Source organism: Callospermophilus lateralis, chromosome 15, assembly GCF_048772815.1.
Source record: "Callospermophilus lateralis isolate mCalLat2 chromosome 15, mCalLat2.hap1, whole genome shotgun sequence".
Taxonomy (NCBI): domain Eukaryota; kingdom Metazoa; phylum Chordata; class Mammalia; order Rodentia; family Sciuridae; genus Callospermophilus; species Callospermophilus lateralis.
In genome coordinates this window covers 75,308,062-75,335,786 of record NC_135319.1, presented here as the reverse complement: position 1 = coordinate 75,335,786, position 27,725 = coordinate 75,308,062, and the positions used below count along the sequence as shown (strand labels likewise).

General features: G+C 34.6%; 1 protein-coding gene across 8 annotated transcripts in view; it reads right to left on the bottom strand.

Annotated features, from left to right (window-relative positions):
* The window catches only part of Add3 (adducin 3), a 114,630-nt gene that overhangs the window by 20,345 nt on the left and 66,560 nt on the right, over positions 1–27,725 (bottom strand). For all 8 annotated transcript variants that reach the window (XM_076835045.1, XM_076835044.1, XM_076835041.1 and 5 more), the window contains one exon: positions 10,625–10,848. In XM_076835045.1, coding sequence (XP_076691160.1) covers positions 10,625–10,819 — 195 coding nt within the window. In that variant the 5' untranslated portion in view covers positions 10,820–10,848. The remainder of the gene's footprint in view (positions 1–10,624; positions 10,849–27,725) is intronic.

The window sequence follows — 27,725 nt, the reverse complement described above, 5'->3', positions numbered from 1 at the left end:
CTCCAAGAGGGATACATAGGAGCTCCTTGGAGATTGCTGTGGAAATCTCTTTAGAAGGGTGGATATCTCTGGGCTGGGATTGTGGCTCAGTGGTAGAGCGCTTGCCTAGCACGTGTGAGGCCCTGGGTTTGATCCTCAGCACCACATAAAAATAAATAAATAAAATAAAGGTATTGTGTCCAACTACTTCTTAAAAAAAATGTTAAAAAAGAAAAAAAAAAAAAAAAAAAAAAAGAAGGGTGGGTCTCTTTTGATCTCTCCTTACAGGGGAGAGGGGAGTAAGATCTCTTGGGAGTTCCCGCTTAGATGTAGATATGCTAAAGGATGGTTAATAGCCCAGAGGTCCAGGGATTTTCTTTCTTTAAATAATAGTACAGTATCCTGTGGTGGGAAGAGGAAATGTGGTTTTAAGGCTAGGAGATGATAGATGTTAGGGGACCAGGTCTGGCTCAGTGTTTGTGCTTCTCTTAGCAAAACAGTTGAGAGTTATTTGTGATGAGAACTGAATGAGCTGAGTGCTTATAGCTGCAATTTTGGGAGCTCAATTACGGGACCACAGGACATCTTAACTGATTTAGCCCAGGAAGAAGGTCATCCTTCCTTGAGGCATCATGTTGGCCTGTAGGGGTATCTGGGTCAACAGGGAACCTACAGCTTCTGTTGTCAATATGAAGCCAGTCTTCAACACCATCACCATGTGACAAGGAAATGTAGTAGGAATGGTGGGCTGCACAGACTTCAGTGTCTCTCCCATACACACACAGGCACACATACACAACATATACCACATCTTGGGACATAGGTTCCACTGATCAAGCTGCTGAAGTTCTTGGGGCAATTCAGGGGAAGTAAAAAAATCCAAAAGGAAAATGCTTTACTCTCTGCTAATAAAGCAAATGGATGTTTGAGTGATTAAAAACAAAACAAAACAAAACCAAGAAAACTTGAATTGTGACCATATTTGAATTCTGAGTTCAGGGAGCAATTTACATTAGTTAAATATGATTTTCTTTTAAAATTTAAGACTTGTTAAATGTAAATAATTAGTAAAATTATAAGAAGATGGAAAACATCTACTTTCATCATCTGTATCTAGTTCATTTAAATATACAACTGAAACCAGAAAAACTGTTCTATATAACATCTTTTACAACACATACCAAATTATCAGAAAACCCCACTAATAATCAAAATCCTGTGAACACAAAGTGGTTGTAGGCTGTGTAAAAGATGGACGGATGCCTTTATAGAGGAGTAACATGAGTAATTTACCATGGTTAAGGCTAAAAGGAAAAGAATCTCCTAGATACCCTCATTTATCTTTTCTTTTTTCTGGTAACAGGGATTGAACTCAGGGGTACTTAACCACTGAGCCTTATCCCTAGCCCCTTCTTTTTTTATATTTTATTTAGAGATAGGGTCTCACTGAGTTATTTAGTGCCTGGCTAAACTGCTGAGGTTGGCTTTGAACTTTTAATCTTCCTGCCTCAGGAGAGCCATTGGGATTACAGGCATGCACCACTGTGCCTGGCCCTTATTTACTTTTATATAAATCACAGAAAACTTGTAGACACACGGCAGTGGGCCATCTACTCTTCTGAAACTTTGTCTTCCCTTCAAAAACAAACTATTTAAACTTTCTTTTCTTCCAAGCAGGTATAACAAATATCTATGATTTAGTAAAAAATTATTAGTGTATCTATAGTCATTATATATGTTACAACATCTCTGAGAAGTAGGCATTATTTATTTTGTTGAATGTCCGGGGCCCCATGTTCTTCCAGGAAGAATTCAAGAAAACTTTCACAGATTAAAGTAATACAAAATAAAATAAATAAAATGTAAGTAAGAAAAATCAAGCTAAAGAGAAAAATAAGCCTAAGGAGATTAGAAAGAACCAGGAATAAGATTAAGATACTAAATGAATGCCATAAAATTTTACACATCTGTTGGAGATGGGCTAAATTTTATCTAAATTCTTAGGGAGCCAACATGAATCAAGATAACCTGCTCACTGTGTGGATTTACAATGCATTTAAGATAAAAACCCAACCAGTTGCATAAGAGAAATCACACTATTTATAAATTGATGAGAAATTTCTGCTGGGTGGGATGACAGAGCTACACAAGAAAGGTTAAAAATCTGTTCGAGGTCACACAGCTGGTGAATGTCACAGGCAAGGACACAGGTCAAATGCTTTGTTCATTAGTGAAATGCTCCTTACACTTCCTTTTTTCCTATTTTTCATTTTTTGTTTGTTTCTTTTTAGTTATACATGATAGTAGAATGTATTTTGACATATCATACATATATAAAGTATAACTTCCCATTCTTCTTATTGTGCATGATATGGAGTTAAAATTATCTCCCTTCACTTCTGTTTATTCCATAATATAGTAAGTACTTACTACACCTCAAGACTTTAGGATACCTATGGTGGCACGGAGGGATAAAGCCCTTCTGAAATCACTAGTGAGTGTCCCTTTTAAGGCCAAATAGCTTCTATGCAGTATAGATAAGAAATATTTTTAGTATAGATAAGAAATATTTTTGAAATAAATGAAATTTCTCCAGGCTTTTGTTGATAGTGCTTCAACAGGTAAGAATTCTTTCAGTGCAAAAGGTTTAATTTTTCATCATGAACATTTTTTGCTTCAAAGGTTTTTGAAATAGTATTCAGATAATTACCTAAGTCACAGAGCAATACTAAGTATAAAAATTCCTACTGATATAAAAATGTTTCAGTTTATTTAAAAAAATCTGTCAGTAAACTTCTATTAAAATATTCCAAGAATAAACATTTTACTTTATCTTTCCTATAAATTAAAAAAGTCCAATGCTAATAATTCTTTGTAGTTGATTAATTGAGTCTCAAAATTAAGTCATTAAATAGGCAAAGACTTGCTCAAGATTACATACTTAATAAATAAAGGAAATAAAGATTCAAAGCCAGAATTCTCATGAGCTTCCGAAGATGTCTTCCTAATTTTATCAGACCTGGGTTGAATCTCTGAAACCAAATACAACAAATAAGGCAGCAGGCAGGTTGTGATAAGAAATGTTGAGTAATTTTGTAGGCCACATTAGAGCATTTGGTTATTTGGTGGATAAAAAAAACAAACTTATACAGCAGCAGATTATAGTGATCCTGGAGTACCAAGCAAAGTATTCACCCTTATGCAGTTAAGAATTCAACAGGCCTAGAGTTGTGGCTCAGTGGTAGAGCGCTTGCCTTGCAGGTGGTGAGGCACTGGGTTTGATTATCAACACTACATATAAATAAATGAATAATAATGTTCTATCAACAACTAAAAAATATTTAAAGGAAAAAAAAAAGAATTAATCAATGCATGATGATGAACCAACTTATAAGAGGATGATAAAGTCACAGACCAGGCTTCTAAAGGCAGATTAGCCAATAGTTCTCTACAGTCTCCATTATAACAGAGTTGGGTTAAAGACATGGAAGATACACATAAAATCACAGCATAGCCAGGCACGGTGGTGCATGCCTGTAATCCCAGCAGCTCGGGAGGCTGAGACAGGAGGATCGCAAGTTCAAAGCCAGCCATGGCAATGGCAAGGTGCTTAGCAAATCAGTGAGACCCTGTATCTAAATAAAATACAAAATAGGACTGAAGATGTGGCTCAGTGGTAAAGAACCCCTTGGTTCAATCCGTGGCACCCCCCTGCCCCGCAAAAAAATTACAGCGTAAACGATGTTCTCCTCTCCAGATACAGAAGAGCATAGATGAGGAGGTAGTGAAGACTGTGACATTTTGTGTATAACATGGCCAAGGCAGAGTGCCATTAGGATGATAGATTCTTTAAGACCTTCAAAACCTAAAACACAGCACAACCAATTATGATTATAATCTTCAAAGTGCTGTCACAAAAGTATTATGTGTTTTAAATTAGCACTTATATATACATTTTCCACAAAGATAGGTGTTTACTATGTGCTAGGCACTGCACTGCATGCTCTTATGTTATTTCACTGAATGGTCACAACCAATGAATAAGGTAATTTCCCTGCCATTCCACAAGGAATCTGAAGCACAAGTGGGCTTCCTATTGTCATGCAGCTAGTATGTAAAGGATGAGGCAAGATTTGGACCCAGATTCCAAACAAGCACTGTATTCAAATGTGTACGTGTTAATTTTTTTTTTTTTTTTGTATAAACAAATTAAAACTGGAAATGATGAGAAAATGTGCTGACCTCTAACTTGGTCAAGTAGCTTGGTACTTTAGGGTCTTCACAATCTGCTGCAATGTCATTTTTTTGGTTTTATCTACCATTTCTCCTCATGTTCTGGTCTAGCTTTTGAGCTTCTCCCAGCATTCTCTGATCACTACCATTTCATCTAATGGAAGAACTGGCCACCACTGTTCCCCTTCCAATGACTTTTCCCCCCACATTCCACACTTGTCTTAAATTTTATCTTCTTTCTGAAGTCTATCCAAAATCACCCTCATAGGAGAAAGGAATCTCTATATTTCTTCCCTTCCACACCCTACTCTGAACTCCTTTCACATTTCCTTACACTGTACTTAGGGAACCAGTCATATGACTGTAATTGTTTACCTATTTTTTTCTATTCTACTGTAGTGTATTATTTGATGACTGCATTGTTTCTTTTGTAGTTCTTGAGTGTCCAGTTCAGCTCAATTAGTAGTTAAGTTAGAATTTTCCTTGATATAAAGAAAGTGAAGAATCTTTTTGTTGTTGTTGTTGTACTAAGAAATGAACCTGGGATGCTTTACATGAGCTACCTCCCCAGTCCTTGTTATAGGATTCTGGTAGGTTGCTGAGGCTGGCCTCAAACTTGTAATCCTCCTGTCTCAGCATCCTGAGTCACTGGGATTACAAGTGTACACCATCACATCTGGCCTAAATTTAACCTTGGCTGACCTAATGATAACAAAAATTCATTTCACATATCATTTAGCAAGAAAACAGTCTTATGTGTCTGTTGCTTGAATGAGAAATTCCTCCTGCATAATAATTATCCATCATCTATTGGGGGAAATTTTTTAAAATAAGAAATTCATCTTTATTGAATGTTATAAATTTTTTAAAAGTCAATTAATTCTTCAACTCAAAATCCTACCCCAAACTTAGTTTGTCCCCAGAGCTTTAAAAGCTCTTTCATCAAACAGTCTAAAAAAATTCCCTCAGTGAAAAAAATGTTTAAGTTAGAGGGTGCTTTAAAGTTTTATCTAAATCTTACACCCTTCTATTTTATACAGTTCCTTTCAATATTGAGGGAATGAGGCTACAAACTTTGAATACATATGGTATGAACAAAAATAAACAATGAAAACATGAGATTCACACATTTGATATTCGTGTAAGTCAAGACATTTAGCACACCTAGTACTGAATACTATAAAGTAAAAGTAAAATTAATTTGAAATATTGGATCATAAGGTGTTTCTGAAATCAAAACTTTTAGGAGTAAGTAGCACTAAATGAAATATTTTTTAAGTCACAGAGAAAAAGACCAATTGAATAAAAGAAACTAACCTGAGATAATTATTTTAGTTTATACTAAAAAAGATAAAAAAATCAACAGGCAGATTTATCAGAAATGTCTAGCTTAGGAAACTTGGGTAACAGAATGCTGAAAGACATCAGAAATGAATTTTAAGTGTCCACATCTGGATGTGTGACCTCATGATAATTACTAGAGAGGAGAACTGGAGCAAAAGAAAAAAAAAATGATTACACACTTGCTGCTCCCAAGGCACTCTGCAATTATGTATTAGATCTCTCCTAAAGTGGGATTAGGAGCACAACAAACTTACTTAGAATTTCTCATTAAGAAATGATTTCATTTGGAAATAGATTACGACTGGCCCTGTTGAAAGGAGAAAAAACAAATAAACCAAATTTTCTTCTGGATGGTCTTTTTCCTCTATCTAAGTCTTAACATGAAACTAAAAGTTAGAAAGAAAACTTTTCTTGCAACTGGATTTAAAAAAATATAAACAAAGTTGATAAAGAATATTTGTATCTTAAAAGATTTTAAAGAGACCAGGTAGAGCACAGTGATTCTGAACAATTATTCTAATTAAGGCACCCTGTTAACATTTAGGCCTTAATTACAATGATATCCTAAAATTGTATACGGCTTTGAAGTTTCTCCTGCCTTCCAAATATGTTTAAGAACTGGATAATGCCCTGTTATTTAAAAAAACTAGTATGTCATATGTCTGTTATTCTATTTTTCAGAACAACTTCCTACACATGCATTAAGCAGTCTAGATTGCTTCCTATGGTGGTAAGGATTAAGAAGCCCATCAACAATTTTCCATATGGAGCAGTAAAGTTCAGGAGAAGCTTGATGAATAACATTAAAGTGTTTAAAACTTGAAGCCCACCCAGTTATTCACATACCTATCTATTTATGTACTCAGATTTACCAAATATCTACTGTGTTCCTAGTGCTACCTGCTAATTTTTAAATCTGTATGCTTCTTGAACTCTGAAGAAGCACCACCTACTTCCAACAGTTTGTTTTGGACATTTTGAGAAAAGGGTGTAAATTATAATACAGAGTTTCTACAAACATTATATATGATGAGTGCATTGGTCAAAGAGAATCTGTGGATTCTATGGCATTAATAAAATACTAAGCTAAACTAGTTTACTCATCAACATTTGATTTCTAAGATAAATACTTTCCTTAAAAAATTTAAATATGGGGCTGGGATTGTAGTTCAGTGGTAGAGCATTGCCTAGCATATAGCAGGCCCTAGGTTTGAGTCTCAGTACCACACAAAAATAAATAAATAAAATAAAGGTGTTCATCTACAACGAAAAAAAATATTTTTGAAAAATGTAAATATAACAAGCTGCAGAATCTCTAGAAAGAATAATTTCTGGGAGTCAGAACAAGATGAACTATTTTTCAAGTTAAGGCAAACAGTTGCTATTTTTATTATTCAAATTAACAAATTACATTTAAATCAAAGCATCTTCTGATCAGAAAAAACTCTTCTTGGGTTGGGGGCTGAATTAACCTGAGCAACAAAATTTGAAGATGAATAAAATAATACAAAATATAAGGTGGAATTTTTTCATTGTTATTAAATTCTTTAAATGGTATAGCTACTTACTGGTTAAGAATATGAGTTTTGGAGTTAAAATTTTGACCCCACCATTTAACCAATCTGTAAAACATTGAGCAAGTTAATGTCTCAGTTTTATGAGTTTTTATGTCTCTAAGTTTTAGTTTATTCATCTGTAAGCAAAGAATATTAAATATGTATGTGTATATATATATTTTATCTATCTATCTATCCATCTTTTGAACTGATGACTGAATAATTTTTTGATACAAGATCTTGCTAAGTTGCTGAGGCTTGTGATCCTCCTGCTTTGGCCTCCCAAGTAGCTGCAATTATAGGCATGCACTACTGTGCCTGGTGCTATTAATATTTCTTTGTCTGAATTGCTTTGGGGACTAAAGATTATAATACATACATACACAGTAGGTACCTGGCACATAGTAAGAATTTAGTAATAAAAGTATACATTGCGCTTTTATTAGTTTCTGTCCTGATTTCCTTTCTTTCCAACCTGAGAAATTTAACTAGAAGGCTTAAGATGTGTTAATTACAAACATTAATTAGTAATATCTATGATTTTGATCTTTATTGGTGAACTCCAATATTTATAGGAGACACACAAAATTTTAAGAGAATCATATTGGCAGAAACACTGTAAGCTTGGGCTAAAAGGAATAAAATCAATACAAAAGGAAACAAGGCCTTTCAAAACCTCTATAAGGTGGAAACAGGTTGAGAAAAACACAGTTGCAAACACAAGGAAAAGGAAGGATGACTCAGGGGAACCAAGAAACCAGAGGGCAGAGCCAAAAACTATGGAGACTCTTGGTAAGCAGTAGGACTGATTTCTCTTCAAGGAGCTTCCAAACATTTTTCCCACCCAGATTTCACAATTGCTTAAACCATTGACTCTTGGTACAATACCAGCCCCCTGCCCAAGCCCCAGAATTTTCTGGTTTTGAATAGGAATATTTATAACAATTATCTTATGCCTGTCCCACCATAAAATATATGTGTTTATGGTTGTAGTGGAGAGCAAATAAGCTGTTTCCTTATAGTCAACAGACTGAGAGGAACTATACTTGAGGAAGTGCATTTAGAAACATCTGTACCTGGACCAAGTTTATATGATAAAAGTCTAGATTCAAGTTAATGTCATAATAGAATGAGATCTCTAAGGGAAATCAGGAGACGGTGAGTGTACTTTGCACATGGGAGAAAGAAAAATAAATCGTGGCTACAGTACTTTTAAGATAAATTGTGACCACAGGGTGCATAATTGTTTCTTAAGAAGGTAAACTCAATTTTTCTCTCCCTGGTATGAGCTGAGCTTTAGTGTCTCACTTTTTTTTTGAAATATTTTTTTAGTTATAGGTGAACACAATATTTTAATTTTATTTATTTATTTTTATGTGTGCTGATGATGGCAGGTGATGTCTGAGATTAGGTCATTAAAAAGCACAGAAGGCTACCTTCTCTGGGGAAAGCATTCAAGCAGCCTTAACAAAAGGTTCATGTGACAAGGAACTGTGGCCTTTTGCTACCAGCTATGTGAGTGATCTATCTTAAGAGATGATCCTTCCATCCCAGTGAAGCCTCCAAATGACAGCAGTCATGGCAGATGTCTTCTGTAACTTCATAAGAGAACCTGAGCCAGAACCACTCAGCTAAGTGCTTCTGAGCCCCTGACTCAGAAATGGTAAGATAAGAAATGTTTGTTGTTTTAAGCTGCTAATTTGTAATTTATCAGTAGATAACTAATATAAGCCTATCATGTAACATTTCCTTTAGTAAACAATTTCTCTTATATTAAAATAAATTTGAACACTTTAAATTTATACACTTTCACAAACAAAATTTTAAATACACTAGGCAAAGATCTAGGAGGGGAAAAAAAAAATCAACCCATAATGCTTTTAAATTTCGGCCTTCTTCATTCCTCTTTGGGCAGAAAAATGATCATCCTTATTAAGGGAATGACGATCTTTATATCCACTCTTTCCTGTTATTTCAGTTTCTCAAGGCATAAGCCAATTTACAAATGTAGATATACAAGTATAAAAATTAAACAATCTACTCAAAGTCATGATGTCTTTATTTAATGGGGAAACTATAAAAGAAAAAACCCTGGAATGGAAATGTAACTTAGTATTTTTTCATTTACACCTTAGTTAGAATTCAATGGTCCTCTTTGGGGCACTTCCCTCAGAATCTCAATATTTAACAACCTTGAACAAAATCCAAACTTCATCTCTTTTTCTCAATTACTTTACACTATCTGTTACAATCAATTACTTTACATTATCTGTTTTAATAATCATTTGGTTAATAAGTTAGTTCTTAAACCTACTTTTAAGTGGGATTTTTAGAGCAAGAAATAAATCTATTTTGATCTAAATAATGTGCTTTACAAGGATCTGGAAACATAAACTCAGGTTTGTAAGGCATGGAACATATAATCTCTCATCTCTGGTTAATTTCTGTTCCATTTGGAAAGAGTTTTTTTAAACTGGGTGCTATACTTTTAAAATTCCTCAAAGCTGGCACTGCTTTAAAACTTGTACTTCAAAGCTTTCATCAGGGCCACTGGTATGGGAAATCACACAGAATGGAATTCCCCCTTTGGCTTTTGACTCAACTTCTGTAATTAAATTCACAAGGGCACGACAAAAATGATTTACCAGGGCTACTTCAGGCAGTTCTATGCTCTGGTGCTTATTTTAGTACCTAAGTTGGAAGTCCAATGAGCCAAACATAGGCATCACGTGTCTATGTATGTAGAACTCTGCCTTAAGGAGTCCATGATCTTTATTATACATAAAGTTATAAAATCATTTTGCATCTTAAACCAAGCTGTTCTCTCATTTTCCAGTTACAATAATCATTTGGTTAATATTCAGTCTAACTTGGGTGTGTAATTCCACTGAGTGTTTATAAAAAACTAACAAATCACTTGAATATGATTTAACAGTCTGGATGTTGCTGTGCCAGACAGAATTTTCACCTCAAACTGAATTTACTATAATATTATATATATAATAATAATCTACTTTAAATCCAGTTACTTTGGGGTGTGTATGCATGGATGCCTGCGTTAGGTGTGTAAACATTAGGCTGCCATATCAGACCACAAAAACCTCAAGTCTTTCTATGCTGCTGTGTGTATGAAGACATCCAAAGGAATTAAAAACAGGTATGAGGCATACACCTAGCCTACTCCTTGGTTACTATGACTTGAGTCATGTCTTTCCTTTCTTCACTGATATTCAGTCTAACTTGGTGTCCTTGAATTCAGTAAATTGTCTGTTCTCTTTTTATAAAGCATTACACCCAGAAAACATACTCCAAAATGTACAACACTAACACAATACTAGATTCTTATTAAATCTTTGTAAAGCAAATACATAATTTAAGTGCCCAATTCTCCTTTAAGCAACTAGACACTCCTCCTCCACCCCTTTTAACCTGACAGTAGCTTAAGATATTTTCTACCTCATTCTATCAAGGTTCTCAAGGGGAATAAAAATTAAAGGCTTATAGTAACTTACAGGACTCTGTAGAATCTGAGTAACTCGTTTCCTCTGCTCCATCATATTGAAGTCTTGTCGTAGATCAGGAGACATGTTCCTCTCCCGAATGTATTCAGGGTCATTTTCATTGATTCGGTCAAAATATCTCTCTTTGTGAGGCATGCTGGGAGGAGGAGGAGTAGTGATCACGCCTTGGCTGGTATCTGAACTCATGTTTCAAGCCTGTGGATTCCCCTTGTTCTCTGAATAATAAACACAAAGAAAGGAGGACATTCATGATAAATTCTTTGTTAAATTCAAATTCTACACGAGTCAAGCAGAACTTTGTTTGCTGTCAGAGTAACATTTGCAATTTTCTTTAAAAAGTAGCTTCTGAGGGTGCTGGGGCCGTGGCTCAGTGGTAAAGCATTTTAAAAAAGTAGTTTCTCAAAAAGTATTAGAAACCAAACCAAAAAAAAGTATTATAACTTTTTATTCATGAGGAACTGTCTTAGATTATAATACTGTTAGAAATTAATATTTTCAGAGTTAATGGAAATGTGTACTTTAATCACTGCCAAGTGCATTTTTTTTTTAAGAGGAGCAAGGATCAAAGTATACAAAAGAAAAATGTTACATATTGATGGCAAATTTTCACAATTAGTAAATATTGTTAGTAGAGCTTCTTTTACTCTCATATTCATGCTTTTAGGTTAAAAGAAAGTTTGGCATAGTTAATGACTATTATATTCTGTAGTGAATATAACTTACTAACATTTGAAAGAAACAACTTTTTCAAATGATTCAACAACTTTCCTGAGGAGAATGTGAGAACTGCTAACAATGCCACCAGAATATTTAACATTAGTAGGTTCCTTCAGAAGCTATATGAACAGTCATGATTCACTTATTATCATGATTATTACTGATACTGATAATAATCCTTGATTTATGCCAGGGAGAAAAATTTATCTGGGCTTTGCTACAGTTGTATACCTGACTGACAGCTAGATCAGCAGGAAAGTCATTTAACTTTCCCTACCCTTCGACTATGAGCATATGTGTTAGTGAAGTCATCCAATTCAACACATCTCAAACTGTTCCAAATTTTTTCTAATCTATTGTGGATCACTATTTTTATTAAATATGAAATAATGCACTTAGATGTCATGGTAATAAAAAATTCCAAGACAGTTTATAAATGTTTACTGTCATATTCTATACTTGTCACAGAACTGGGGAAAGGAAGAAGAGAGAATGACGGCTTAATGGGTCCTGGGATTCTGTTTAAGATGGATAAAAAAGTTCTGGAACTAGAGAGTGGTGATGGCTGAACAACATTGTAAATGTACTTAATGCTACTGGAATTGAACACTCAAAAACAGCTACAATGGTAAATTGTTATTTTTAAAATCACAATTTTAAAAAACTCAAAATAGTTCACAGACTTAAGTATAAAACTATAAAATTTAAAATGTTGTAAGAGACACTGTTAAGAGGATGAAAAGAAGATAAGTATCAGAAAATATTTGTGAGCCACATATCTGATGATGAACCAGCATACAGAATATATAATGAACTCGTAAAAGTCAATAGTAAATAATCCAAACGTGTCAATTAGAAATGGGCAAAAAGACAGACATTTCACCAGAGAGAATACATACATTAACAAATGGGCACAGAAAAGATGTTTAAAATCATTAGTTTTTAGAGAAACAAACTAAAACCACAATGACGTGTCACTACACAAGTATGGTTAAAATAAATATATATATATATATATATATATATATATATATATATATATATATAAATAAAACACACATATATATATAAAAGACAATCCAACCGCTGGAAGGATGCAGAGAAATAAGATTCCTCTCATACACTGCTAAACGGTATAGCTATGGCCAATGGTTTGGCATTTTGTTAATTAAATATTCAACTACTGTATGACCCAGCAATTATACTCTTGGCCATTTAACCCAGAGAAAAGAAAACTTATGTTCATACAAATATCTGCATACAAATATTTGTAGTAGCCTTGTTTGTAAATCAAAGACCACAAACAATCTACATGTTCTTCAAGAGGTGAATGATTAAGCTGTGACACAGCTAACTGTGGAATATTATCTAGCAATACACAGAAATGATAAACACATGATACAATGATACATGCAACAGCCTGAATAAATCTCCAATGAAGTGAAAAAGTTGAGTGAAGTTGAGTGAAAAAGCTAATGCCCAAAGGTTATATACTGCATGATTCCATTTACATAATATTCTTCACAATATTCTTTACACAAGTGGGGAACAGAGTAGTGGCTGAGAGAGGACAAGGAGGGATGTGTATGAAAGGGGAATATGCTCAGGATACAGGGAGTTAGGTATGGTTATAAAAAGACAACAGGAGCTGGCACATGCCTGTAATCCCAGAGGCTCCGGAGGCTGAGGCAGGAGGGTCTCAAGTCCAAAGCCAGCTTCAACAATGGTGAGGCACTAAGCAACTTAGTGAGACCCTGTCTCTAAATACAAAAATGGGGCTGGGGATGTGGCTCAGTGGTTGAGTGCCCGTGAATTCAATCCCTGGTCCCCTCCACCCCACAAAAAAGGGCAACAGGAGGGATCCCTACAGTGATGGAACTATTCAATATCATGACTGTAGTGGTGGACACATGAATAAGTAATAAATTTACATAGTATACAAGGAAATACAATGTATACAAGGAAAAATGGGAAAATCTGATTAAGATCCACACTGTAATATTGTACCATAGTTATAAAAAATGGATGAATGATAAACAGGATCTTTTAAGTTTGTAATGACTATGCATATATCTACAATTATAGAAAAATTAAAGTTTAATTTTAATAAAAAGTCCTTGTAGAACAGAAACAGGAAAATGGTTAGTTTTCACTTGATATCTGATCAACTCTATAGCAGGTTAAAGCTTACACTGTAGTTATTTAGATATTTCTAGTACCAGAAAGAATTTTAAAGTAGTTGAGGAAATACAACTAAATTGTATCTGAATAAAAATGCAGAAATCCTATTAGCCTCAATTGGTAACTGTAAAATGTTTTTCATAGCGATTAGTCTAGAGGAGCTTTGGAACATGAAATGTGGTTATGTAACAGTTGACTTAAGTTAAGGACAGCAAAAATACGAAGTCCTCCGGGAAACAAAATAGAATCCAGTTTTGTAAAAAAGCATTTAATGGACACTGTTCAGATTTCATTTCTAGTTTTTATAAGCCAGGAGATAGAGCAGGCAGAAATAAGAAACTCAAAAAAATCTTGTTGAGGTCAGATCAGTTTAAATATGATTATTTTCTATGAGATACTTTCACTTGAATATAGTTAAAATGTTCTAAGAACTTTAGCTTACTATTACCCTAAAATTTTAAAATATATTCTGAAAAATTTCATCTATGTGATGTTTTCAACTAGAAAGCAATGTGGTACAGAGTACTAGACTGTGTGTGGATACACAGATCAGGACTCAACTCTTTGCCTTTACACTGTTGAATGGAATAATCATGGAACATTCATTCAATAAGTATTTAACATCTATGTGCCAAGGTCCTGAAGTGGGGATACAATAGCATATAAGACAGTTCTTTCCAAGGTCTGCAGTCTAGTGAATAATATAAGGAAGTAAATAAGCAATTATATTTTAAAAGTACCATGATCAATCATAAAATAAATGGACCATTTGAAGAGACCCTTTAAATTTTCCTAGTTGTTTTATCCTGTGATCTTATTAGTGTCATCTTAAGTTCCATAATGAGGCAGATAAAGAGCATTAATTTGGCCTAGTATTCATTATTTCTGGAGATTTTCCACAACTAGGTATTTCTTATTTTAGCCATGGATCTTCACAGCATTTAAAAACAATTATCGATCATGGAGCTGCTCTTTAAAAAATTTTAGACTTTAAATGTTTTTTTCCTTGGTGCATTATAATTATACATAGTAGTGGGATTCATTGTAACATATTTGTATATGCGCATAACATAATTTGATCCATGTCATTCCCCAGTACCTCCCTTTCTCCACTACTCTGTTTATTGTGGATTATTACGTTTTTCTCTACACATGAATATTTAAAGATACAACTTTTTAAATCCGATGTTTGCCCTTTTTCCAAAATAGAGCTTAAATCCAGCAAAGTGAAGCATAAAAGGCAAGAGTAAACTAAGACCAAAATTACTAAATGAACATGCAAAAAGAATTTACGATTTGGAGAAACATGAATACGAGAACTTTAAGTAGCCAGATCCAGTTAAAAACCTTACAATTATCTGCTCGATTTAGACAGAAAGCTTTGCTGATAGCACAACGCCTGCCCATTAAAATATATGTCAGTGTCAGCACTGGAGAAACATGAAAGCATTTTCAAGTTATCTGAGGTTATTATGAAAGGCTGTTTATGATTCTATTAACTGTACATCTGAAAGCAAAAATTTTTTGGCTTGGTTTTTGAAATAAACACCTACAATACACTCGAAAAACAGAGCCACAGAACCACTTAGATATTATTAATTATCACTTCTATCCAGTCTCTCAGCCATACAAATCCCATGATTACTATTCATAGACAAAAAGAAAAAAATTTTGAAGTGTTTCAGTGTATTTACAACTACTTGGAAATAGAAATAGAAGGCTTTCTTTCCGTGATTGAAATTAATTGATTAGCCAGAATTGCAGATCATTTTATAAAATAATTGTCCAGTACTTTTTAATAATGTCAGTCATGAAAGATAACTGAGGAACTGTTCCAGATTAAAGAAGACAAAAGATTCTAAGAAATTACAACCAGGAAAAGGGCATTATTGAGATCATTTTAGGGAATCTGGGTGAAGAACAGATAGGAATTCCTTTATTATTTTTGTAACTCTTTTATAAGTGTGTACAATTTCAAAACTAAAAGAAAAAAGAAACACAACTCCAACAAATACATACATACATATATAAACATTAATCTAACATAAGATAAATTCAACCCCAACAATGTCAAAGGAAAAATGCCATAATTTTCAGGGCACTTTTATGTTTTGATCCAAAATATTTCCCTAAACTTCATATGTTGAAGACTTTGTCCCAAAGGCAATAGTGATCAGTAGTGATCAGCTTTGGAACGTTTGGATAATGAGTATTGTAAGCTCATTGATGGATTAATGCATTGATGGATTCATAATTTAATGGATTATTGTGGAAACTTAGGGTCTAGTTGAGGCAGTAGGTCCTTGGGGGTGGGCCTTAATCTTGGCCTCAGTGCTTCTCTCTCTGCTTTCCAGCTTTTGCTCATCATGTACTCACTGTGTGGCCAGAGACAATAAACTCAACTGATCAGGGACTGAAACCTCTGAAACTGAAAATTCTGAAACAAACTATTTCTCCTTTAAGGTGATTTTTCTCAGGTAATTTGTCACAGAGATGGAAATCTGACTGACACAGCACTCCTTGAATTTTATAGTATACCATGCTCTCCCTTACCAAAGTTTTTTAAAGTTTGCTTTTGTTTAAAGGTAAGATATGACACAAAATTACTTTACAAAAAAGAAAGCTCCCAAACAATATGTGAGCTACTAAACTAAAAATCAGACATGCATACTGAGTTAAAGCTACATCCCCAAATCCACTTAGGTCAATACAAAAACTCTCAAGACTCAAACTAACTTGGTTAATATATTTAAATATTGTTAGACATGTATTTATACTATGTGTTTTGTAATGCTACTCATTATTAAATTAACCCTAAGTACTCAAAGACCAAACAGGGTCCAGAAATATACTCAGGGTAAGTATAAACATGAAAATAGTAGTAGGAAGGAATACTACACCATAAATAAGATTCTATCTGCTACTGGGCGTGGAAGCACATGCCTATAATCACAGCTGTTTGGGAAGCTGAGGCAGGAGGATTTTGAGTTCAAAGCCAGCCTCAGAAGCTTAGTGAGGCCCTAAGCAACTTAGCGAGACCCTGTCTCTAAGTAAAATATAAAAAGGGTTGGGGATGTGGCTCAGTGGTTAAGTGCCCCTAAGTTCAACACCTAGTACAAAAAAAATTAAAATCCTGTCTGCTCAAATAGCCTAGAGTAATCTTCAAGAGGAAGAAAACCCTATATATGTGAGGCTTCTAGGATATAAGACTAATAAGTCTATATTTTATATATTCTCTCCAAACATTTATAGGTCACAAACATAACATAATTTGAAATGATCGCCTTTAGCAACTAGTAAACAAGTCAGTTCCACATTCAATGAATAAATTTCACTGCTCTATAGTTTCCTGTGACCTGTCAGTTCAGCAACATTAACAGTGAAATAGCCCTACTTTCATCCGTGAGCTCACCAACACTGCCAAACTGCCTGATTTGGATTTGGTTTGCCTTACTAGTTCTGCATGTTGACTGAATCCCTTGCAGCTGGACTGCTGCACCTGCTAGATGCCTCTACATTAACTGTGGTAGATAGTTTTCAAAAATGGCTGTAAGCATTTCTCCTATCTTACTAAGAAATGTGACTCAGTATCTTATTCCATTATTTCCTACCCCCTTGAGTTCAGTCTTTTGTGAGTTGCTTTGACTCATCAAAGTGGAAGAAGTGATGTTACACAACTTCCAAGGTTAGGCCTTTGAGGGTCCTGGAGTTGCAACACTATGAAGAGGTACCTCATGAAAAATCATGAAGAGAAAGAGGCCCAGTTAAGCACAGCGCCTCCACTGATTCCACCAACCAAATACAGCAACATGAACCTAGGCACAAGCATTGGGATAATACTCAGCCACACACATACTCCTAAGAAATAATGAATTGTTTTAGAATACACTTTTGATGTTTTTTGCTTAACACAGCAAAAGGTAACTAAAATGAAAATTGGTGCCCATAAGTTGGGTGCTGCAAAAACAAAAAACTGAAACACGTGGCATTGGTTTTGAGACAGGCAATGGGGAAACTATCAGTGGAAGCTGACTGGCAGTAAGGAGATTCCTACTGCAGGATGGAGAAAGGGCTAGCTATGCATTCACAATACAAGATAACAAGCATATGTTAAGGAGAAAACATTTTTACTGAATGTTAAGGAGATTTCTAGGCAGAATTCTGAGAAAGCCAATTGAGTTTTTTTAAAAAACTTATTTTGATGTAATTATATGCAAGAAAGAACAGACATCCCTTATAGCCTTTATTGTGTTTTTCCTAATAGCAACACTTTGGCAAAACTATATTATACCACCACAACCAGGACACTGATAATGCTGTTCACCCACTGAAAAGCATCTGGGTAATTTCTAGTCTTTGGCTATTATTATGGCATTATTTTTCATAACAGCTTAAAAAAGTAGAACAATCCAAACACCCATCAACTGATGAATAGACATGAGAAAGCATAGATAATCCCTAAAACATTATGATATGTTAAAGAAGCAATCAAGGGCCACACATTCATATAAAATGTTCAGAAGAGGTAAACTCACAAAGACAGAAACTAGATTAATGGTTACCTAGGGCCAGGGGAAAATAAGGAGGCTTCTTTTTAGAGGGATGAAAATGTTCTAAAATGATTGTACAATTCTGTGACTATATTAACCACTGAAATGTATACTTTAAGTGAGCAAATTATTTGGTATATTAATTACACCTCCATAAAGCTATTATTTTAAAACAATTCTCCCTGAGAAGGTATTTGAATACATTGAAAACTTGGGGATGTACACCATTTTTGTGATACCCACAATGGCAGGGTACTCCATAAATTGGGGCTGAATGGAATTATTTTACTATATCTCAACTCCTTCCAAATCAATCTGTTTTATATTATTTCTAGGCTAAGAACATTAAAAAAATCTTTTAAAAATATTACTTACAAAAAAGACTTTCCAAACTTAAAATTTTCTTAGCAGTTTAACAGCTTCCTCTAGAGTAAACAAAGAGATGGCTTTACTTTCAAGTACCAGGCCAATTGTTCACACTTAAAACAACAATATAAGATATGCCAAGACTTCAAAGAAATGTATTTGGTTTAAAAAAATTAAAAAAGCCAGTTTACTGAGATACATTTTCTTGATGAAAATTGTTGTAAAACTATAAAGATATTCAATGTTCTAGAAAATAACTTAGATGTTGCACGTAACAAATGTAACCTAACCAACTGTATTACTAGGTATAATGGAGGAAAAGGAGTGCTGATACTGTATCAGCCCTCTTTTGTTTTATTGCCTGCTAATATTTCAGAGCCATGGTATGCTGATGCTGGTTTTCAAGTCTTGCAGCAAATTCATGCCATTCTCACACGTGATTGGGCACCTCCCTGACTGGGTGTGAGGCATTTGGCCAAGGTGTGTCAGAACCTATCCCCACCCTTTTTAGGTGAGAGAGCCCATCCATTTGGGGTGTGACTGACCAATGACCCTGAGACCAATCACTGACCCTGACTTCTAGGATCTTCCTCCAGGATACCTTGACCTTGTTCCTGCAAGCTCATATTTCTGAGAGCTTTTGTTTTTAAACAGCTTAAGGGAAAGGAAATTAACTTAGTCTCAGGCAGATTTTCCATTTGAATAGACTTAATGGCTCTTTGAATACCCTTCAATAGATCTTCAGGGGGCCAGAGCTATGGTCCATGTAATCAAAGAGGCAAATTTCTAAAGCCATCCAAGTTTTTTGAATATTCTCAATACTTTCAGGTAATTCATTAGAAAGGCAGATTTTTTGTAATTTCCTTCCTAATTTCTTCCAAGTATGTAAATTTGGCGAATCTTGGTCACAAAACCAAGGGCAAAATTTACCTACAATCTTTAAGAATTGTAACAATTGAGTCTTTTTTATCTGTTTTCCTTTCTGATTAATTATAGTTTCTAAAATAGTCAAGTACATGTCCCTATCAGTAGAAGCTGAATTTCCCATTTTAAATAATTTTAATGTCTCGTCCCTTCAGTACCTCCAGGTACTTTTGTGACCCCAAATTGTCACCAAATCCTTTATTTCTATAGCATGCTCCCACTCAATCTAGTTAATCTAATATGCCCCACGTTGGGCGCCAAAATTTGCCGCGCAACCAGCATGCTAGCTTCATACTAGAGGTCCTGAGCATAGAAGTTAACTAGTGAGATCAAAATAAACACACATAACTCAATTTACCTTTTTCTTGACCAGGTCTGAGACAGCCCTCCCTGGCTCCTGCCTCGAGCCACCTGGTGGTATCGAGGTTTACACAAGAGACTAGCAGGAGAGAGGAAGGGCGTGCCAGAGAGTGGCCTTTTATTGGGGAACAAGAAATTCAGGGGAAAATTCCATCCAATGAAGGTCGAGGGGGACATCATTCCAAGGTCAGGGTCAGTGATTGGTCTCAGGGTCAATGGTCAGTCACACCCCCACATTGACGGGCTCTTGAACCTAAAAAGGGTGGGGATAGGTTCTGACACAGCTTGGCCGGAATGCCTCACACCCAGTCGGGGAGGTGCCCAATCACATGCGAGAACGGCTTCCCACACTTAGACCATGCACAATCTATGACAAACCTCATCCTCAGATCAATCAGTGAAATTTTAAAATAAGTTCTAAAAGACATGAGCTACTTTCAAATGCTAGCCAAAATTTTTCTATACAACTGACATGGAAATCAACAGATCTGGAAATTTAAACTACACATCGAAAAAAGTAGAGAAAAATGGAAACAAACAGACCTGGCATTGAAAAATACAGATGGTATTTTCCAAGTGCCCAAATAGGGTAAGATTTAATTATTCTACAAAGCACTGGGATATTATTGCTATAATTGCCACTGATTCTATGCTAGCTGCTTTGGAATATGTCAAGATTCAAGGATCACATTTTACAAATTAGAGTAAACTAAACTCAAAGGTGTGATTTTTTTTTGAGTGATATTTTTTATAAAAGTATGATGTTCAAGTATCATATATTAGTATAAAAGCATAATGACATTTGTTAGTATTACAATATCAGTCTGAGACTGCTCTATGGTCAAAGTTTATTCCTTCAATCATATATTGATAGAAACTGATCTATACACAAATGTGTGTATAGATACATTTTAAACTACAAATCATTTAAATTTTTTTTTCCAATTACAACATTCTAGTATTGTTTTGCATAGATTATCTCATTTAATATTTCTTATAATGCTATGAAGAAGTGACCATACACACCCACTTCACAGATAAGAAAACTAAGATTTAACAATTTGGTTTAGATTATCAAATATTCTTCAGTGAATGAGGAATTATTCATAGTTATGGATCTTAACAGGTGTGATTACACCCTTGATTACTACATTTCCTTTGGGAGGCTTAGAAATATAATACAGGATTATGCCAAAGTAGAAATTCTCAAAATAGCAATAAAAATTGTACAAAGTCTTGTATGACTATCAAACCAGTATAAATGTGGAAGCTTCACTTTCTCTTCTATTGCCAGAATTTTTAGATTCATCCAAACCATTCTTAAATTTCTGAAGCATATTTTTGTTCTTTTGAAATGACTGGTTGAATATATCTTTGAATTCTAAACTTCCATATAAAGTCTAGGAAACAATCTATAGTTGTTACTGTCTGATTCTTAGTTAAAAATCCAACTTAAGTATGTGTGTGTGTGTAACCCACAACAATAAAAAGATAAAACTAGTGACACTAATGACAACCCATCATGCTAAGTTTCCTGTACTTTATGGAAGTTGATTGTCAACTGACAGGCACAGCTAAGAAAGCATTTCAGTTTCAAATTCTATTTTATAAATAATGATGATGCTAATTAAATAAACTTTTTAGCAAACATAAAAAAGTCTCCCTGTGATTGTAAAACTGGAAAAAATATAGCTAGATATAACCATAATATACACTGTTCAAAATCTAAGTGCAGAGCCTTAAGTTAAAAAGGATGTGTAGGTGCTTGCTAAGTCAATGATCATTCAGCAGAGTGATTCAAAGATAAAAGCATTCCCAGTCAGATAATGAGAAGGATGAAGCTAACCTCCTTCTCACTAAAGCACCAATATGTGATGAAAAATGTTTTGTTGATCTATAATACAGATTTCTGTGTTTGAAGAGGAAAGGGAGAGGAGAATAAGGTTGGGAAGAGAGGCAGTGCTTAGACACTGAGAGGTAACATTCATAATATTCACCAGTAACCTGAAAAAAACTTTATTATAATTAGGTGATTATTTACAATTATAGTGGCCATGCAAGGGGCAGAGTTACAAATTTATAAGCATGTAACAAAAAAGTTCAGAGAAAGTATATATTCTTAAAGTTCAAACCCTACCTTAGTTTGATTGTTCTCAATATAAAATAATGGAAAAAACATGGAACTAGTTCTACATATGTGATATGTATTTTTATAAAATATAGACATGAATTAAATACATATAGATATATAATCACATATAAACAAATATATTAAAATCTAAACTGAATACAACAACTAGATGCAATCACTTAAGTATATTGCAGAATCCTCAAACACATGGCTTCAGTGCCTTTATTCTCCTTTCTACAAAATATGATGAGCATTCTATATATACTCCCTCAGTCATCATTTGTTTTCAACAGGGAGTTTTTGGAAATGGCTGAGGAAAAGAAAAAAAAAATGTTCCCCCCCTCCCCAACTTCAAGAGAAAGTTGACAGAGACTAGTAGATTGATCACTTGAGTATGCCTCTCAGACACTGAGTTTCTATTATTGAGTCCCCTGGTTTCAGTGAGGTTTTAAAAACTGAGATCCAGGAAACTATGCAGAACTTGACAGAGCTCATGATAAATGAGAAGCTGAAAAAAAAAAAAATCATTGGAGATTATGAGTTTTAAAGAAAGATTCATTGCTCTCAATTTCTAGAGATACCTTAGAAATTTTTGACTCATTACCATTTGGTAGTCCATCTGCAAGGAAAATTTTTAAAGAAACATTAACTCACATACTTCATGAACTTTAAGTGCAGCACTGAGTTTGAAAATTTCGAAGTCCTAGCTTTTGACATTTTCTTGAAAGTCATGTTTGAGGTAAAGTTCACTCTTACCTATTTAGTGCAATACTCTACAAATTTCAGTAAGCCATTTCCCAAAGTGAATATCAAAGTAACGGTAATATAAAGAAAACAGCCCTCCCAAATTCCAATTTTGTATCTATTTCCTAAGCTGAAAATGGATTTTTTTTTAAACTAAGGAAATTCTATCTTCAATCTGAAGAAATGCAAACAGACAAACCAAATTATTAAAACTGAGTATATAAAACAAGACATTTACCCAAAAGGCTAGTCTAGAATATTAATCTGTTACCATGGACTATATTTCTGTTTCATTCTTGATGTGGTCAACAGAGGTGGTGAAACAGAGATATAGCTCTATATTTTAAAAATTGGAGGAGAAATTACAAAAAATATTAAAGAACACAGAACATGAATAGTATATCACTCTGATACACTATTTCAGATATTTCAGCTGAAGATTTTTGGCTTGCAATGCTATATCTTACAAAATATGGCCACAAAAGTCAACCCAAGGGCTGGGGATGTGGCTCAAGTGGTAGCGCCCTTGCCTGGCATGCGTGCGGCCCAGGTTCGATCCTCAGCACCACATACAAACAAAGATGTTGTGTCCGCCGAGAACTAATAAATAAATATTAAAAAAAAAAAAGTCAACCCAAAAGCTTTGGTAACTCAATATAATGTTACTGCAAAGAAGTCTGATTTGAAGAAGTTCTTGCTTTCAAATTTGGGCCGATAAGATTTTTAGTTGTAGATTGGACACAATACCTTTATTTATTTTTATGTGATGTCAAGGATCAAATCCAGTGCCTTATCTATATGAGCACTCTATCACTGAGCCACAACCCCAGCCACCCGCCCCCCCCACCCAAGAGGGTTTTAAGACAATCACAACTTTATCTTGTTTTCTTTTAGAGTCCTAATACTGATTCATAAAAATAAAATTCATTAAGCACAGGAAACAATATCTGAAAATTAGTTTCAAAAATACTTTTGGGATATAACCTGCTTCTTTAGACATCTAATAATGGTTTTTAAGTGGAAGGTTCACAAAAAGACATTTATTATCCTCAGAAATTTGCTTCACAAAAACATTTTTTTTTCCCCAAAGTAATCATCCTTTAGGCCTAAAGTTTGATATTATAGTGCTACAGACAGTCCAACTTACAATTCAACTTACATTTTTAAACTTAAGATGTAAATGGTATTTTACTCTCAAAATTCACATCCCCAGAGCCAGGTGTGGTGGCAAACATCTGTAATCCCAGCAATATTGGAGGCTGAGGCAGGAGGATTCTAAGTTCAATGCCAGCTTCAGCAACTTAAAGAGGCCCTGATTAACTTAGCCCTAGCCAACTTAATGAGATCCTATTTTAAAATAAAAAATAAAAAGGGATGGGGATATATCTCAATGGTGAAGCATCCCTGGGTTCAATTCCCAATATCAAAAAATAAATGAATGAATAAATAAATAAAAATTTATGTCCCCAGAACCTCAGGTTATGACCTTATTTGAAAATATAGCATTTACAGATCAAATTAAAATAAGGTCATATTGGACTACAGTGGGTCCCAATTCAAAACTATGGTCCGTAAGAGGAAAGTGAATTATTTGATTTTGGGTGTTTGTTTGTTTTAAGTTTATTTGGGGCTCATGGTTTATCAGTACGTAGTTGGCAGACTCCATTGCTCTGGGCCAGAGATAAGGCCTAGAACAACACGGGAGAAGGGGTGGAGAAGGAAAAGTAGCTCAGAACATGGTACCAGGAAGCAGACAGAGAACAATGTGAGGTATTTGGACACAGAGGAGACACCTCAGAGGAAAAGGGCCTATGATGACACAGGCATAGATTAAATTGGTACAGCTGCAAGCCTAGGAACACCTCCTATCTCTGGAAGACAGGAGAGAGGCATGACACAGATTTCCCTCTGGTCCCCCAGAAGGAGCCAATCCATTGATTTTGAACTTCTGGCCTCCAGAACTATAAGAGAATACATTTCTGTTGTTTTTAGCTATTTTACCAGTTGCTGGTACTCTGTTATGATAGCACTAGGAAACTATAAATTTCATTGGAATGTCTATCCTAGTATCTATGTTAGAAAACATTTTACAATCTTAACACTGTGAACACATAGCACACCTGTGTAGGTCAAAGTTGGCTGGTTAGAAATAACAAGTCATCAAAATAGTAATATGAATAAAACATTTGATATACATAAGAACAATGTAACATACATGTTTTCCACAATACATGTCCTTTGTTAGATGAGAATCAATATTTCCAAGGAAATCTAAAGCAAGAAAATAAATATGTTCTTAACACAGATTCTGAACAAAATTTCTTGCAACACTCTGAATGCCAATGACAAAGTTGCAATGGACTCTTCTGCTTCCCCTGCAGCTGAAACATTATTAATGCAGTTACCAAATCACAAAATACTACAGATTGATAGAATGTCTTTTCACTTAAGCCAGGGTGGATTTAAAATGCCACTTGCTCAGATTAGTGAGTGCCTTGACATGTGTACATACATGCTGCATTTTTGCCTCTTACTCTCCATTAGAGACCATTAAGCCCACATTTGCAGGTTCACCATCATGCCAGGCTCTGGGCCCTTCAGATGAGGAGAACCCCTAAGAAAATGCCTTGTTGGCTTCCATTCTGATGTATGACTTTCACTTTAATTAAGAAACCAACAAAAGTATTGCTCAATTATTAATCTCAGAGCCCCTCCACACATTCTCAGGCAGCCTAAATCTCTTGCTTCTTTATAAGATAACTAACTCCAAATGCTTTCACAACTGAAATTCTGTGCCAGAAATCTATTTCCCAGGTCTTATATCCTTCTATCAGTCCCTGAAGTCATGTGATAGCTCATACCCTGTCTTATGATAGTGAACCTCTGATGCCATTATGTGAACTTCCACCAATTAACACTGTTTGCCAAAAATGCCCTGCCCCATGCTCTGCCTACATGCCAAGATTTGACACCAACTGTAGGACATCCTTCATCCCCACTGTTAGCAGATGAACTCTGAATTCCTGTTGCTGGGAAACTGGCCCTGCTCTCAAGGGTTTACCTGGATTCCAAATCTTTGTTCAGTCATTCCAACTCTATTACAAACATCATCCTTCTCAGCATTTTAGTTTGTATTTTCTCACTAAACCCCAAATGAGATAATAAGTATGTTTTTATGTGGTAGGAGGAGAAATGATCAGTAACATATCCAACATTTTTAAAGCAACTACTATTGTCTAACATTATTTTAAGGATGTGGCATTTTTTAACTTGGCCCTCATGATAACCCTGAGTGGTAAATGCTACTTTCTCAACTTATAGATGAGAGAACAAGCAGAGAAATAACTTGTCTAAGATTACACTTGTCCAAGAATTTTGCATGGAGCTGAGATACAAACTCAAGTAGACTAGCTCTAGAACTCACACTATCTGTCATTCTACCTCTACTCTCCCCATCCCCCAATGATGTTTCCAAAATTTGAGTTATTTCAAATTTAAACCTGTTAAATTCTTTGGCAAATCTTTCCAGCTCCCCACTTCTCCAACTTCAAATCTAAGTTATCACACCTCTAATATGACTTCTTTTGCAAAAACATATTTTCAGAGATTGGATTTTCTTAAAACAAAGTTTGCCTGAACACAAAGGCATGAAAAGGCATGAAGCCTGGGTTTGGCACTCTGGAATTTGACTATCAAGTCAATAAAAAATAAAAAAATTGCCTCGCTTTTCACCAAGTTCAATTGTCCACAAAGGGTAATCTAAACTACAATTACAACTGTGCACTTTGGAAAGGGAGAGGGCCTCTCTGGGTCCTGGCATCTAGACTACATATACCTCCTGATTTCATCCAGAACCATGTTAAACAGTAATTGCCATATGAACTTGTTGACTTCTTTAAAGACATCTAGGCTCTCCTCTGATAGAGAAAATAGAATTAAGCTTTGAAAAGCTGGGCCTAGTTGGTGTAACAACCTTAAAATTATGTACATACATTTTGGTATTTTATGACACCTAATTAATTCACATAGGAGAAAAATGATTGTTATTATTTTCTGATATGAAAACTTAGTGAGGATACTAGAGACAATAAGTGGATTTCCAACCCATGGCTGGAAACTCAACTTTTTAATAAAAAGTAAAATCTGAAGGTGATCTAAAATAAAAAGTCTAATGTCAAGTTCAGGGGGAAGAGAAGCATTAAACTAATTCACTTAAGGAAGTTTATTAAAGAAAACAAAAGAAATGTAGATCTTAGGAAGATTAAAAATATAACTAAACCTTTGCAAATATAATGAAAAATAAGACTAATTTATGAATACAAATTATTTCCTCCAAGATACACTGTCTTTCCAGATTAGAACTAAAAGAATAGCATCCTTGGAATTTAAAGGTGTTAGAACTTAAAAAGATATACTATTACATCTTTTCTTATATCTCATCTTTTCTCCATATCAAGAAACAGATCCTAATGGAGGATATAACTTGCCAAGTCTCTCAATTTATCCTACCTTTCATATCATCTAGATAGACTGCCATACAAAAAAATGTAGACCACATAATCTGTCAATGTAAGAAACATTTAAAATACAAACTGCATTGAAAAATTTCCTTGAATTACAGGTTTTGGTAAGAAACTTATTTTCAGAAGCTATGGTACAATAAATAAAATGTTAACTTATTTTAAACAACAATAACAAAAGGCCATTCACTGCCTTAAGTTCCAATTTCTTGATTTTTAAGGGGTTTGTAGATATGTGCTCAGAGTTAACCCTCATCAACTCATAAAACAGATTCTTGGGGTCTGTTATTTTCATAAGAATTTTAAGTGATTTATAACATTTCTGAGAATACTTTTCTTTTGAGCTTTCACGGTAATTTACTAGAGAGTAAACTTCATGACTCAGCTTTTTGTACCCACTCACACATGCCTGAAGGGTCCACTTAAATCTCTTGCTATATTTAAATTCAAGCTTGAAGTAGGATTCTTGTTTTTCTGAGGCTCACAATGGCTAGACTCACAGCTTAGTTCTATAGTGCCTATTTAGCTGGACTTAAAGCCTACATCAAGTGCTTTATTGTCAAATAAAAAGCTATCCTCATTGAACTTAGTTATTTAAG